The sequence below is a fragment of the Ailuropoda melanoleuca genome, chromosome 8 (genome assembly GCF_002007445.2).
Source record: "Ailuropoda melanoleuca isolate Jingjing chromosome 8, ASM200744v2, whole genome shotgun sequence".
Lineage (NCBI taxonomy): Eukaryota > Metazoa > Chordata > Mammalia > Carnivora > Ursidae > Ailuropoda > Ailuropoda melanoleuca.
Genome location: NC_048225.1, coordinates 100,660,030 through 100,675,432, shown reverse-complemented (window position 1 = coordinate 100,675,432; position 15,403 = coordinate 100,660,030). Strand labels below are relative to the sequence as shown.

At 34.4% G+C, this 15,403-nt stretch overlaps 1 protein-coding gene across 6 annotated transcripts in view; it reads right to left on the bottom strand.

The window, feature by feature from the left end:
• Positions 1 to 15,403, bottom strand: part of CAMSAP2 (calmodulin regulated spectrin associated protein family member 2) — a 111,123-nt gene that overhangs the window by 21,431 nt on the left and 74,289 nt on the right. For 4 of the 6 annotated variants that reach the window (XM_019794520.2, XM_034667000.1, XM_019794521.2 and 1 more), the window contains 3 exons: positions 7,561 to 7,593; positions 4,380 to 4,521; positions 3,946 to 4,085 (listed from right to left, as the gene is read on the bottom strand). In XM_019794520.2, coding sequence (XP_019650079.1) covers positions 3,946 to 4,085; positions 4,380 to 4,521; positions 7,561 to 7,593 — 315 coding nt within the window. The remainder of the gene's footprint in view (positions 1 to 3,945; positions 4,086 to 4,379; positions 4,522 to 7,560; positions 7,594 to 15,403) is intronic. The other 2 variants (XM_019794522.2, XM_002914610.4) reach the window with 1 other exon arrangement.

Here is a 15,403-nt window from a genome sequence, read left to right as displayed (position 1 = left end):
TGTAACAAAAAAGATCAGTAGGCAAAATACCAAACTGCTGACAGGGCAGGGAATGTTTCTGGTAATATGATCATCATGATTTATGATTTTTCTTTATACTTCTCTCCATAGGATATTTTCGAAAGTCAAAGTATAAAATTTTATTTAAAGTATTGGTCCTAGGTTCCACTCTACTAGGATAGTTAACTGAAAGCTGTCTATATCTTTTGGAAAAACAGTAACACTCAACTAAAGGGCTCAACTAAATTATCAATTGATACCTTAATATTTTAAGGACCCTGTTGTTTGATATCAGTAAACATCAGAGAAATGCAAATCACAACCACAATGAGATATCACCTCACACCTGTTAGAATGGCTATCATCAAAAATATAAGAGAAACAAGTGTTGCCGAGGATGTGGAGAAAAGAGGACCCTTGTACGTTGTTGGTGGGACCCTTGTACGTTGTTGGTACAGCCACTATGGAAAACAGTATTTTTAATTTAAATTCCTCAAAAAATTAAAAACAGAACTACCACATGGATCTAGCAATTCCACTTTTGAGTATTTATATGAAGAAACTGAAAACAGGATTGAGACAAATCTGCATTCCTGTGTCTACTGCAGCATTATTCACAATAGCCAAGATACACATGGAAACAGCCCAAATATCTGTCAATAGATGAATGGACAGACAAGATGTGGTGCACATATACAGTGGAATATTATTCAGCCAGGAGAAAGAAGGAAATCCTGCCATCTGCAACAACACTAATGGACCCTGAGGGCATTATGCTAAGTAAAATAAGTCAGAGAAAGACAAATTCTGTATGATTTCACTTATGTGTGGAATCTAAAAAAGCTGAACTCATAGAAACAGAGGATAGAGTGGTATTTACCAGGGACTGAGAGGCTGAGGAAATGGGGAGATTTTGGTCAAGGGGTAAAAACTTCCAGTTATAAGTAAATAACTGGGAATCTAATGATTATAGTTAACAAGATACTGTATTGTATACTCAAAAGTTGCTGAAAGAGTAGATCACCACAAAAAAGAAATGGTAAATATGTGATATGACAGAGATCTCAGCTAATCCCTGGTGGTAATCATTTTGCACACTTTAAACTTATACAACGTTGTATGTCAATTATATCCAATAAAGCTGGAAAAAAATAATTTGGTAAGATACTATGTTTGGCCACAAGATGTCAGCATAGTAAGAGAGAGTTTTCCCAAGTAACCAAAGCTTACAAAGATCATTTCTTTCTGAATTTATGATGATGAAACAGCAATAAATCTGTTACTAGATTCCAGGCATTATACCAAATAAATTTCATTTAAAAGCTTTCTTTCCTTTTAGTTAAGACAGTCATGCAACTATATATTAACATTCTTGAACAATATAAATACAGAAGAATACAGATATACAGAACATGGAATATAAAGTATGCTTTAACTACTCTCCCCCAAATCCTAATACCTAACACTCAGAAGAAACCACTGTTAACAAGTTTTGTGTTTATCCTTCTAATCAACCTTTTTCTATGCACAGATGTACATACAAATAGAAAAAAATTGTTTTTAATATATAAATTACATCATGCTATAATGTTTGCTACCTACTTTCTTCACTTAATAACATCTTGGAGAGCTTTCCGGATCAGTAAAAAATACCTACACCTTCTTCTTCTAAACAGCTCTACTATATTACAAAACATTTCTACTGTGTCCCTCCTGAGATGAATTGTTTCCAACTATTAGTCTTAAAATATTCAGTGGAAGTCAAAGTCGTGGTTCTAGTAATTTAGTAAATAATATAGAAAGTGACCAATGCCTTTTCTGTAGACACCTGGTTTCTTTTCTTAATTCCCTTTACTTCACCTATCTTTCTACCCACCTCCCCTCTGGCAACCTACTAGTTTGTTCTCTGTATTTAAGAGCCTGGGTTTTTTTTGTGTGTTTTTTTGGTCTCTTTGTTCATTCCATTTGTTTTGTTTCTTAAATTCCACATATGAGTTAAATCATATGGTATTTGTCTTTCTCTGACTGATTTCACTTGGCACTATACCCTCTAGGTCTATCCATGTTGTTACAAATGGCAAGATCTCATTCTTTTTTATGGCTGAGTAATATTTGTGTGTGTGTATATATACACACACACACACACACACACACACACAAAATCTTATCCATTCATCTGTGGATGGACACTTGGCTTGCTTCCATATCTCGGCTATTGTAAATAATACTACAATAAACGTAGGGGTGCATTTATCTTTTCGAATTAGTGTTTTCATTTTCTTTGGGTAAATACCCAGTAGTGGAATTACTGAATTCTATCTTTAATTTTTTTGAGGACCCTCTATACTGTTTTCCACAGTGGATGCTGCACCAGTTTGCATTTCCACCAACAGTGCAAGAGGGTTCCTTTTTTTCGCCACATCCTCACCGACATTTGTTACTTCTTTTCTTTTTGATTCTAGCCATTTTGACAGATGTGTCTGTCAGTTATCTATTTTAAATATGCCTGATTTAAGAAAATGTCTTTATATCTAGATCATGCCCAGACTAAGTAGATTCAAACATCGGGGCTATATATTATTTATTGCAATTCCAAGGTAAGCAACTTAAATAAATGTACTCAATCTTATGTCTCAACGCATTTAATGAAATGAATTCCTTGAGATGACAGAGGTAGTATTTAAATTTTTTAACAGGCAAGTGCCAAAAAAGGCATGAACAAGATATATATGGAAATAGTTATTTCCTATCTTCCATTTTGATAAAAATGGCAAGGTAGAAGCCTTCAAAATACATCAGTGTTTTTCTTCTGATGTGTCACATAGTGGGGAGTGGGCCCATTTTGGGTCAATAGGAATAGCGGCTTATTTTGGAAAGGCCTTTACCTTTGGCTCTGTCTTCTACCTGTGGTGATCCAGAAATGGGTGAAGGAAAAAGAGATCAGAGAGTAAAAATGTCGAGAACCACAAGACACTAGTGTCATGGTAAGAAGGGTCCATTAGCAGTTTCTATTAAAGTTGACACTGGAACTGTGAGTAGAAGGATACAAAGTTGTTTCTCTCAGCCAGACTTAAAAAAAAAAATCTATTATAAGATTACCTATTCTTAAAACCCTAAAGCAGAACTGGTAAACTTTAAGCAGGTCTGTAAGAGATATAAAGGAACTTTGTAGCTATGAGCTGCTGGGAATACTGAGGTATGAGGTCACATCACAAAATTCGGGAACAAGCGGCTGCTTTTTAACTTGCAGCTCAGAAGCAGTTACTCGTGACATGTCTCTCTTCACCACTACAAGGTAAGATCCACCAAAGCAGGAGCTTGGTTTTGTTCACTTAGTTATCCCAACCACCCCGAACAAGACTAGATGCTCAGTAACTACTTCTTGAAAGAATGCAGTAAGCAGTGGCCGACAGCTCACAGGCAGTGTGTGATACTCTGAAGCAAGGGGACAAATTCCTGAAATTGAATTCCTTTTTTAAAGGTTCATTTCCAGACTATTTTAACATTTTCCTTCCCCCTTTCTTTCCCTAGGTTTTGTCTCAAGTCCTGGGACCTTAGGATTCCTTCTTCCCACATTCCATGGTCCTGCTGAATGCTGGAAGTGACCAGATCTTCCTTTATTTTCCCAGCATATTATAATAACATCTAAGATTCAGAAACATGTAGTGGCTTATTCTCTATTTTGCTAATTTTAGGATAACAGGTCAGTTTTGTACCACAACTTTTAAATTTAGCTTTGTATTATAAAAGAAACCTGTACCTAACAGTGTATTAAAACCTAAAATATGCAGAAAAATAAAACTTTTTTCTAATGCTCTTTTGACTGACATTACAGGTAATTTGTAAGCTTACAGTGACTATGCCATTTATATACCTAGCTTTATTTTTTTTTTCAAAAAACTGAAAGCAAAACAAAACGAAAACACCAAGAATTATTTAATTTACCTTTATGGATGAAGCAGCATACAGCATATCTTCCAGGGTGAAGTGGCAACACTGGTTCAAATATTCTTGGCAAAATTCTTGAATCAGCTGCAGATTATACAGGCTATCAGCCAAAGACATGGTTTCTTTCAAACAAATATCTTCAAATAGGAAAAGAGCAAGGTGATAACTAGGTTAATTTGATAATATACATTTCATATGCATTTTATAATTAGTGGCTTAGTACAAATACACAATTACATGGACTCTGTTTTACACACAAATACAAATATAGGAGCTGCTACACAGAAAGACTTAGCACTACTTTACTCAACTATCTTCCTCAGGATTATACGTAAAAAAAAAAAAAAATTTTTTTTTTAAGCCTTCGTTACTTATTAAGTACTGTCGTCTCAATACTTGTCACCAAGTATACCTGTCGCTGGAACACTTACCCTCTAATCTGACAACACCAGGGCAGTAAAAATGAATAAGAGCAGCTAACGCACAGCCATCTGTGCCATCTTTCAACAAATTTTCTACCAATGGAATGCAAGGCAGTTGCTTGAGCAATGTTTGCTCCTTCCTATAACGAGCCTACAAAAAAAAAAAAAAAAGAGAGAGAGAGATGAAAATAAATAAATACTAAACAACATACAGGGATAAACCAGCACTGTCGATTCTAATGTACCAGTAATATATGCCAAGAGAAATGAGAACTATTCAGCAACATCCTTCTTTTCTAAATAACACCAGACATTACTTTACACCAAAGTAAAATACACAGCAACAGCATTATCGTTTCAAAGTACTTAACATAAAATTATATTGCCAATTTACATGAAATGACATTTAGGCTAAATATTTAAATATAAAAGCATCACAAATGGATTCTGAACACTTTGTATCCAAGTCATCAGTTCTGTTCTTTTGCAGATAATAAAATTCATTTATTTTTTTATTTTTTTTATTTATTTTTTTTTAAGATTTTATTTTTATTTATTTGACAGAGATAGAGACAGCCAGAGAGAGAGGGAACACAAGCAGAGGGAGTGGGAGAGGAAGAAGCAGGCTCACAGCAGAGGAGCCCGATGTGGGGCTCGATCCCATAACGCCGGGATCACGCCCTGAGCCGAAGGCAGACGCTTAACCGCTGTGCCACCCAGGCGCCCCTAAAATTCATTTATTTTAATGTTGGACTTAATTTAGACCACAAGTTCTCATGTGTGAAGAGTAAGAGTACTACTTGATCAAAAAGAATTATAAGAGTTCTCAAAATTGGGGAGCAGGTTTATAAGAATACAATACTATTCTTACAGGAAATTTGGCAGTAAGAAACATCTCTTTGAGGAACTAGAATATCACCAAACCATTTGCATGTTAAAATAACGTAAATAAAATGTAACAACTTTGAAACTAAAAAAACCAACCCAACTGAGGTTTCATCCACTAATAACAGAGCAAATATAAGGATTTCTGCTCCCCCTCAGAAAAACAAAAGAAATCTTCGTTTTTTAAAGTCTGCTTGGTGTGACCCGATACAAATTTATAAGACAGTTCTCTAAAAATAAGACATGCTCTTAAGTCAGATTACCTGGGCTCAAATCCTGGTTCTGCCACTTACTAGCTCTATGATCTTGGACAAATAACTTAAACTCTCATTTCTCAGTTTCCCCATCTGTAAAATGGGGATAATAATAGTACCTACTTGATAGGACCACAAGGATTAAGTAAGGCGACGCCCATAAAGTGCTAAGCACGCTGCTGGGCACACAGCAAGCAATAACTAAAGGTTGGTCTGTTATTAGCTGTTAGCTCTCCTAAAGCCAAGAAAATAATGCTGAAGACATAATGAAAATGCGTACTGAAGTATTTTATTAAAAATTTTGTGATTATATTGGTTACTGATATTTAAAGTTTTTTTAAAGTAATCAAAACTAATTTTTCTTCTAACTCCATCTGAACTGGTTATCTATATTTTATAATTAAAATGTAATTATGAAATAAAATACTTCTGTGGGAATAAAAACAGAAAATAATTTAATGAAAGAGAACATTTACTATGTGGTGGTGAAATTCAACTTCCTTTAAATGATATCCCTCAGAAAAGTATATGCATTAATGAAGAAAGAAATATTTATTCCTATTTCTCTCTGGCTACCCAGGAACAAGATTCATGCAACATTTTTTCCTCTTGAAGATACTCAGCTTGTTCTTTTTAATCAGTGCACATTAGACATCTGTATTTAATGATACGTTCCAAACTCGAGTACCTATATTCAGAAAAAATTACGTTCATGCACTATATAAATTCTTTGATTACTGATTTTAATATCCTTAGAAGCCCTCCTCACTTTGCTGCTAGTAGAGTTTAAAATTCAACCATGAAAAAAGAGCAGAGAAGAGGTAAAGGGAAGGGTGAGAAAGAAGAAATCAACCAGTAGCATCTTCTAGCCTTAAGTTACCCTTCTCCCATTTGGTAAGCTACAGTTCTAGATCCTTACACTCCTTTCTCTGGCCAGCTAGAAACAAAATAATCTCCCTCTTAGAAATCCTCTACATTGGCTGGCTGGGCTCATTCCCGAACTTCCCAGATCTCTAGGAATAGCCTGTTCTGAGCCTATAATCTGAACTGCACTGAGCTGAGCGCCCAGGGTCATGGCACAAAGAACTGAACTGTGATTTGTCCTACTGCTCTCTGCCCAGTAGCACTTCTATACAAGGCGCACGCGCACATGCGCGCGCACACACACACGCACACACACAGACCCTTATGAGGCTTTAGCAATAAATATAGATGGTTTAGAATAGACTATCGGGGATTAATGAGCGGCATGCTAAAACATTTTCCTGAAGATTATATCCTAAAAGATGTATCAGGTAAATCAACTTTTAATCCTGAAGTCATGTACAACTCCCATTTGCAGTTCATGAAAGTTGTCACCTTTTATACTTGATCTTATTATATGGTTTTATAAACTTGCTGTATGGAAACATTCCCTGTTCTTTCTACAAACTGAGAAATCTGGTATTTAAAAGGGGCATCATATTTTCTATCTTCCAAAACTATGGTGTATTTCTAAATTATATATTTATTTCTGAGGGTATAAAATACTTAAGTGGTCTAACCACCCAGATTTAATCCTTAAAGAACAACCCTTCAGGTCAAATCAGAACCAAATATAGGTTAGGTCCAATACCGGGATGGCCACTAAGAAAATGTCATTTTTTTATCACACAAAAAGTATACTCTACAACTCAGGAAATGATTCCTTAAAAAAGATTTAAAAATACAAGTAATTTACATATGCAAATCATATGTACTTTTCCTAAAGTTATTAGAACTAATAAGAATCTCTATCCATACCTGTTTTTAACCTAGTTACTGACAGTCTGTAAATATCAACAGGACCAACAAAAGAATGCTTATGCTTTAAACTATTTTTAAAGCTTCTAATCCAAATTTTGGCTAGATTATTTTTATCTTTTTATTTTATATTATGATCAAATACCTTAAAACCCAATCTCAGTGCAGCAACTAACAGAATTATATGAAATGACTATACCAGCAAAACATAAATACCAATCTACAATTACAGTTCTGGAGAGCAAATTGAAGTAGCTGGGCAAACTTACTGGAACCAGTTTCCAAAACCATTTGGAAGGAGACTTCAGAGGAAGCAGCGGGGAAAAAAGGGAAAGCAAAAGGTAAAGGGAAAATTCATCAGAATGATTTGCAATTAACAAGTGACAGTAAAGCTCCTGATAGTGGACTTCCAAGTTTATAGTTCTCATATTTTTTAATGTTAATTAATATTTTCAAATAAATAGGTTCCTAATGATAAAGACCTCCACCTTCTCCTCCCCTCATCTCCTCTCCCAACACAATTCATTTTTCAGATGCTCAGGATATTCTGTATACTTTGGCAGTGAAGAATTTTATTTCCAAGTTCTAGAATCACACATCATATTAAAAAATAAATCTGTATCACAAAAGGGAAGTAGAAAAATTCCAGGGCTGGATCTGCAGTCATTATAATGCTTAGACATTAATAAACCAAGTCTGATATGGCAGTGTTTCTTTCCAAAGAGAAAAGAAAGACTGTATCAATAAGTGTACGAATAAAGCAAACAGCATTGTAGATTTGAACAACATAATCATTTCCTTCAACTATATGAAGAATTTCTTTCACTTAATGAGGTATTTGGTAATTCTTACTAAGATTCTTACAGAGTCTCTAAAGCATGTAGCTTCTTACATAAAGAGAATATAAGTGTTATTAATTCTACTATCTAGAGGTATCCCAAAGACAATAACTTTACTTCTTTAAAATGATGAATAAACTAATAATTTCAGTTAATACGAATTAATAATTTGTGATTATCTTTGTATTTCCTAGCACTATTTCTAACAGCCCGGAATGAACGAACCAAACTAAATGGCATCTGAGTTAAAATTCATACTCAACTTTTATGTAGAAAGTTGATTCTACAGGGGTGCCTGACTGGCTCAGTAGGTAGAGTGTGTAACTCTTGTTCTTGTGGTTGTGAGTTCAAGCCCCAGGTTGGGTGTAGAGATTACTTAAAAATAAAATCTTTCTTAAAAAAGTTTTTCTTACACAAAATTAACTAAAAATAAGATTATTTGGAAAATAATATAAATAAGGTATTTCCAAGAACTTCAAGAATCAGAAAAATACCAACTTTCCATAAAGAGATAACATGTCCAATAAGTTTTCCTTACTGCATCAGGAAGAATAACCTTCATAATTTTGTTGCATGTATTTTGATCTCTCATTTAACCAGAAGTTTTGGGCAGCTGCAGTTATGATAACCATAGAAAGTACAAGAACAGGAGCAAGGGAAGCCACTGAGAATGTGTCAGGATCCCAATGTATAACAGAAATTTCAAAAACAGGGGTTTTCTTGTTTTTGAGACTAGAAAAATTCATTATACACAAACTGATAACAAGAAATTTATTGTGAACTATTTAAACAGGAGATATGCAAAGGAGTCTCTAATGGTTCTCTATATCTATACCTCTACATATCTTGTAAAATATTCAATAGGACTTTTTACTAATTCAGATGCTCTGGCCTTCCTCCCACCTCTCCACTGACCTATTTTAGTGATAGCAATCCTATTTGACGAAAAAGGAAAACGATATAGATTGCCTAGCTGAAGGAAATAGGACTAAAAGAAGTAAATATACTAAAAGAACAAATACATTTCTATGCTATTCATGCTGACAAACTCATGCTTCCATAAGCTCAAATATATAGCAAAAGCTCCGTGCTGAAGGATACCTGTATTCCTGAAGAGAACAGCAACTGCCCTCTCCTTTAAAGTTTCAGAGAACAACTAGGCAAACTGCAACCTCAAATCCTGTTTTAAGATGTAATTATGAGACCAAAATGTTTTTACAAGGCCACGATAACTGGTGGAAATTTTTTTATTAAGTCTTTACTGATGACAAAGACCAACCTGGGCAGTTCAGATTTTCTGGAATAATTCTAATTTCTAGTATTGCTTTCTACTGTCTTCATCATACATGTCTGACTCATCCTAAATTTTGGTTAGTTGTTTTAGGTCTTGCCATTAATACTCCCCAAACAGTTCTATGTCTTCCTCTGGGTATCCACAATCACTCTGGGATTTGGGATAATTCCTGAACTTCTTCTAGGTGCTCTCAAGACACTCTGGGAGGATGCTGGTTTGACCTGGCGTTTACTGAAGACCTCATGAAGTTAGAATTCTTTAAGGAGTTAATCATAGTGTGACCTGTCACTTCATAACCCGTTAGACTTAAGAATCTCTTAACTGCTGTAGGTCCTGAATTGCTGATAGGAATGTAAAATGGTATGAACTCCTTTGAAGAAGATTTTGGCACTAGCTACTGAAACTGCATAGGCATTTACCCTCCAATCTAGCAATCCAATTTCTATGGAATTTACCCTGAAAATTCAAGAATACAAAAGGATATTATTCTTTGTAGCATTATTTGTAATTGCAAGATAGTGGAAATTACTTAAATGCCCATAGGAAAGTGGTCGAAGAAACTATGGTATATACACAACAGAGTACTATGCTGCTACGAAAAAGAACGAGGAAGATACCTAGGGACTATGTGGAGTTATTTCCAGTATATACAAAAACAAAAACTGTGAAAGATTAACTATATTTTGTTAAAGGAGAAAAAACAAACATAAGTGTGTGTGTGTGTGTATATATATATGCTTACTTCTGTAAAAACAAAAACAAGAAGGATAAACCAACTAGTTACCTACAAGGGTTGGTGGGGAGTGAAGGACAGGAAAGAGGTACAAGAGATAAGGGGAGGGACTCATTCCTCTCTGAGTATAACTTTTGCGTAGTTTTGACTTTTGGAATTATATTAATGTTTTACATATTCAAAAAATGAAATTAAATCAATAAGGATGGAGCAAAAAAGCACACAAAAACTAAATGAAAACAGAAACCAATAAAATCAAATTCATTTCAAAGGAATAAGAGAACTACAGTGAAATGGTGGTGGGGGACCCAAGTAATTTTAGAACACAGCACTTTGACCACATATTATCAACCTGAAGAAAAAGGAATTATATTGTATCTATAGGAGATGATGGACGTTAACTAAACTTACTGTGGTAATCATTTCATGGTATGTGTTAAGTCAAATAATTATGCTGTACAACTTAAACTTATTCGGTTCTGTATGTCAACTATATCTCAATAAAACTAGAAAACATAAAAGCATTAAAAGGGTAGAACAAAAAAAATTAAAAAGAAAAAGGAACTGCAAACAAATCTTAAACTCCTTAGGTTTCTTTTTCATATTGGTATACACATAGCAACTCTGAAACTATTTTATAGTATTGTAGGATTGGGCAAATAAGTACAGTTACAACCCCTGAACAATACAGGCTTCAACTGCGCAGGTCATTTACATGTAGGTTGTTTTTTTTTTTTAAATATAAATACAGATAAATATAGGGTTTTTTTTGATAAATACTCTTGGAAACATATTTTCTCTTCCTTATGATTTTCTTAATACCATTTTCTCTAGCTTTACTGTAAGAATACAGTATAAAATACATATAACATACAAAATATGTGTTAATTTACTATTTATGTTATTGGTAAGGCTTCCAGTCAACAGTAAGTTATTAGTAGTTAAGTTTCTGGGGAGTCGAAAGTTATAACCAGATTTCCAGCTGCATGGGTGGTTAGCACCCAAATCACCACATTGTTCAAGGGTCAACTGTAAATATCAGTGTCCTCTCAAATTACTTATTTTTTTTAAAGATTTTATTTATTTATTCGACAGAGATAGAGACAGCCAGCGAGAGAGGGAACACAAGTAGGGGGAGTGGGAGAGGAAGAAGCAGGCTCACAGCGGAAGAGCCTGACGTGGGGCTCGATCCCATAACGCCGGGATCACGCCCTGAGCCGAAGGCAGACGCTTAACCGCTGTGCCACCCAGGCGCCCCTCAAATTACTTATTATAAAAGTAAAAATAATAACCATAAAGTTAAGAAACCAGACAATATCTTAACCAACTGATCAAAATTAACATCACCTAGTTGGGGCAAATGGATATCATGTGCCTCTGGATATAATACTGTGAGAAGGACACAATTCTAGTCTTAAAAGCACAACCTTAATTTAATTGTAAGGAAATAGCAGAAAAAAACAAATTAAGGGATGAAAATGACCTGTATTCTTTAAAAATGTCAAGGTCATGAGCAAAAAAGAAAAGCTAAGGAACTATTCCAGTTTAAAGAAGACTAGAGATACAAAACTAAATATATCACATGATCTTGGATTGGATCTTGTACTGAAAAAAAATATTACAATGTACAATTGAGTACAACTGGGACAAGTGACAAAGCTGAAATACAGGCTATAAGACTGATCAAAGTATTATGCTGACATTAAGTCACCTGTACTTTGGTTATATAAACAAACAGCTGTGTTCTTAGGAAACACATATTTAAGTATTAAGGGGTAAAGGGATATGATGTATGCAACCCTCTTTCAAATGTTTCAGAAACATTTACATACATATGTGTGTGTGTGATATATATATATCACACACACACATATATACATATCTGTGTATATACATACATACACACACAAACAGAAAGTAAATGTGGCAAAATGTTAAATTGATGAATCTGGGTAAGGAGCATATAGGGCTCTCTTTCTATCTTGAAATTTTTTTTATAAGTCTAAAATATTTCAAAATAAATATTCTTAAAAAGCCTTATTAAGTCTATACCAATCCAAATCCTTGTAGAGTCTGTGTCCAAATGCATAAGATCTATAGAGCTGTTACAGAAATCTAATTTTTACAGCCCTCTTAAGCAAAGATGAAAATCATAGTACTAGGACATCTAATATTTAAGTCTCTCCAGGGCAAGTCATCTTTATAAAATATTGCTTGGAGAAAAAAAAATCATGGCACCATCTCTGAACTTTAAAAATGTTTAAAATGCCAAGTTCCTCATACTAAATGAGTTGATAATACAAAAGAGGCATATTCCGGATTGGGAAGTTACTTTACCAGTAAGGGTGAGTAAATGACTACGGAAGAGAAAAGGTATATTGGCAATAGGTATAAAGAAAGAAATGAATCAGCACTGACCACAAAAGTCCACAGAAGAATAAACTGTAATTACAGAACAGAATCTTAGGGGTAGAATTCCTTTAAAATGATCTAATTTAGGCAGGTCAAGTCTTCACACTTATTTGAAATAATGGTATGAAAAAAGAAATCAGGTAAATCTAAGAGTCAATGCAAATGATGTATCTGAAAATGATGTCCTGTATTAGAACATTAAATGTTTCTCACATATATATGAAACCGACAATCAATGACAAAATTATAAGTTACAAATCAATGTTTCTCAAAGCATGTTACAAATAACACTAATTCTACAGGATGTTAGTAGATGTCATTCACAAAAGAGGTCAAAGATTAAATATGTTTGAGGAACAGCTAGACAGGTTTCTTAACTGGGCCTTCAGTGTGCTAAAATGCGCTGTAACATTTTTAAAGGGGCACAAACAAGGCAGCATTTCCCGAATGTAATTTGACTTCAGAATCTTTCTTTTGGGACACCTGGTTGGCTCAGTTGGTAGAGCGTGCAACTCTTGATCTCGGGGTCATGAGTTCAAGTCCCACACTGGGCACAGAACTTACTTAAAAATAAACAAAACTGGATTCAATAAATACTTTTAAAAAATTGACGTTATTAAAAAAAAGAATCTTTCAAATAACATCTCAGGTACTGTTTGAAGAAACAGAATTTAAAACACAAAGTTGGTCATAGTTTTTAATTGCTAAGGAACTTTGGCAAAAATGGAAATTCGCTGAGGTAATCAAGCTAAGATGTATAAGCATTCACCTACTGTCTTCACTGGGAAAAGTGTAGTCTGTTTTGAAACTATACCTTTAAATGAAAAGCAATTAGAGCTCAGTTAATATCCTTTATCCAAAGGTAATTCCTTCATCCAATTCCCAACCCTCTGTAAAATATCTCACCAGTATTTCTATTTTAAAAGTGGCAAATATTACACTGGATAGACATTTATCTTTAATATTGTAAGAAACAAACTTTACTCTATATAGTTACTACTGTAAATTTAAGAATACCAACACATGAATTTGCAGTTATTTCAAAAACTATCCACTTACTAATGCCCAAATATGTCTTTTACTTGTAACTTCATGTCTCCACTCATGCAATCCCCTATGACCTAGTGCCCTACTTTGCAAATACCATAAAACCTACTAAGGCCCTGCTCAAGTTCCACATCGTCTAGAAAACCTTCTTAGATATTTCACTCCCACAGTTATCATAAATCTTCAAGATATATATATACACATTATGTATAATATATATATTATATATACACATTATGTATAAAATATATATATACACACGAAAGTTTATAATAACCAACTACTTACTATTTTCGCTAACTTTTTGCTTTGAATCCCTTACTTTTATCAATATATTAAGAAAGGAAAATTTGAGAATCATTTTAGTCATAGAATTTAGAAGCCATTTAATTCAACTTTTAAATTTTTACATATAAAGAAAATGAGGCCCAGAGAGGTCAAGTGCCTTGGTAAAGGTCATGAAGCTAGTTAATGGCAGAACTATTTTGACTTTAAGTCCACATTCATTTTACCATAGCACTTTCTACAAATTCCTTAAAAGAATGAATGTTGGACTCAATGTCATTGGCTATAAACTTTAGAGATCTTTTAAGTAGGGTTGCCAGATTTAGCAAATAAAAATATGCAACTTACACCAAAAATTTTTTGGTGTTTCTCTGAAATTCACATTTAACTGGACATCCTACTTTACAATAAAAAGGAATATTAGAAGGAAAAAGAGCAACTTGAAAAAAATCCTGAGAAAATAACATTAGTAAACTGCTTAATCAAAACATTTTCCTAGGACATGGTACTACTTAAAATGTCTTCCTTTTAGGACACCAATCAATTCAACAAACAGAAATACATCATCAGATCTAATAAATCTGAAGAAATACCTTTGGAATTCTAATTTTGGTCCAGCACTAACAATATACAGTGCAAGTAATGACCTATCAGATAAAGGGCTAGTATCCAAAACCTATAAAGAACTTGTAAAACTCAACATCCAAAAAACAAATAATCCAATCAAGAAATGGGCAGAAGACATGAACAGACATTTCTCCAAAGAAGACATACAAATGGCCAAAAGACACATGAAAAAGTGCTCAACATCACTCAGCAGCCGGGAAATAGAACTCAAAACCACAATGAGATACCACCTCACACCAGTCAGAATGGCTAAAATTAACAAGTCAGGAAACAACAGATGTTGGTGAGGATGTGGAGAAAGGGAAACCCTCCCACACTGTCAGTGGGAATGCAAGCTGGTATAGCCACTCTGGAAAACAGTATGGAGGTTCCTCAAAAAGTTGAAAATAGAGCTACCCTATGACCCAGAAATTGCACTGCTGGGTATTTACCCCAAAGATAGAAATGTAGTGATCTGAAGGGGCACCTGCACCCCAATGTTTATAGCAATGTCCACAACAGCCATACTGTGGAAAGAGCCCAGATGTCCATTGACAGATGAATGGATAAAGATGTGGTGTATATATATACAATGGAATATTATGCAGCCATCAAAAATCGAAATCTCGTCATTTGCAATGATGTGGATGGAACTAGAGGGTATCATGCTAAGTGAAATAGTCAATCAGAGAAAGACAATTATCATATGATCTTACTGATATGCGGAATTTAAGAAATAAGACAGAGGATCATAGGGGAAGAGAGGAAAAATTGAAACAAGATGAAACCAGAGAGGGAGAAAAACCATAAGAGACTCTCAATCATAGGAAACAAACTGAGGATTGCTTGGAGAAGAGGGGGTGGGGGATGGGGTGACTGGGTGATGGACACTGGGG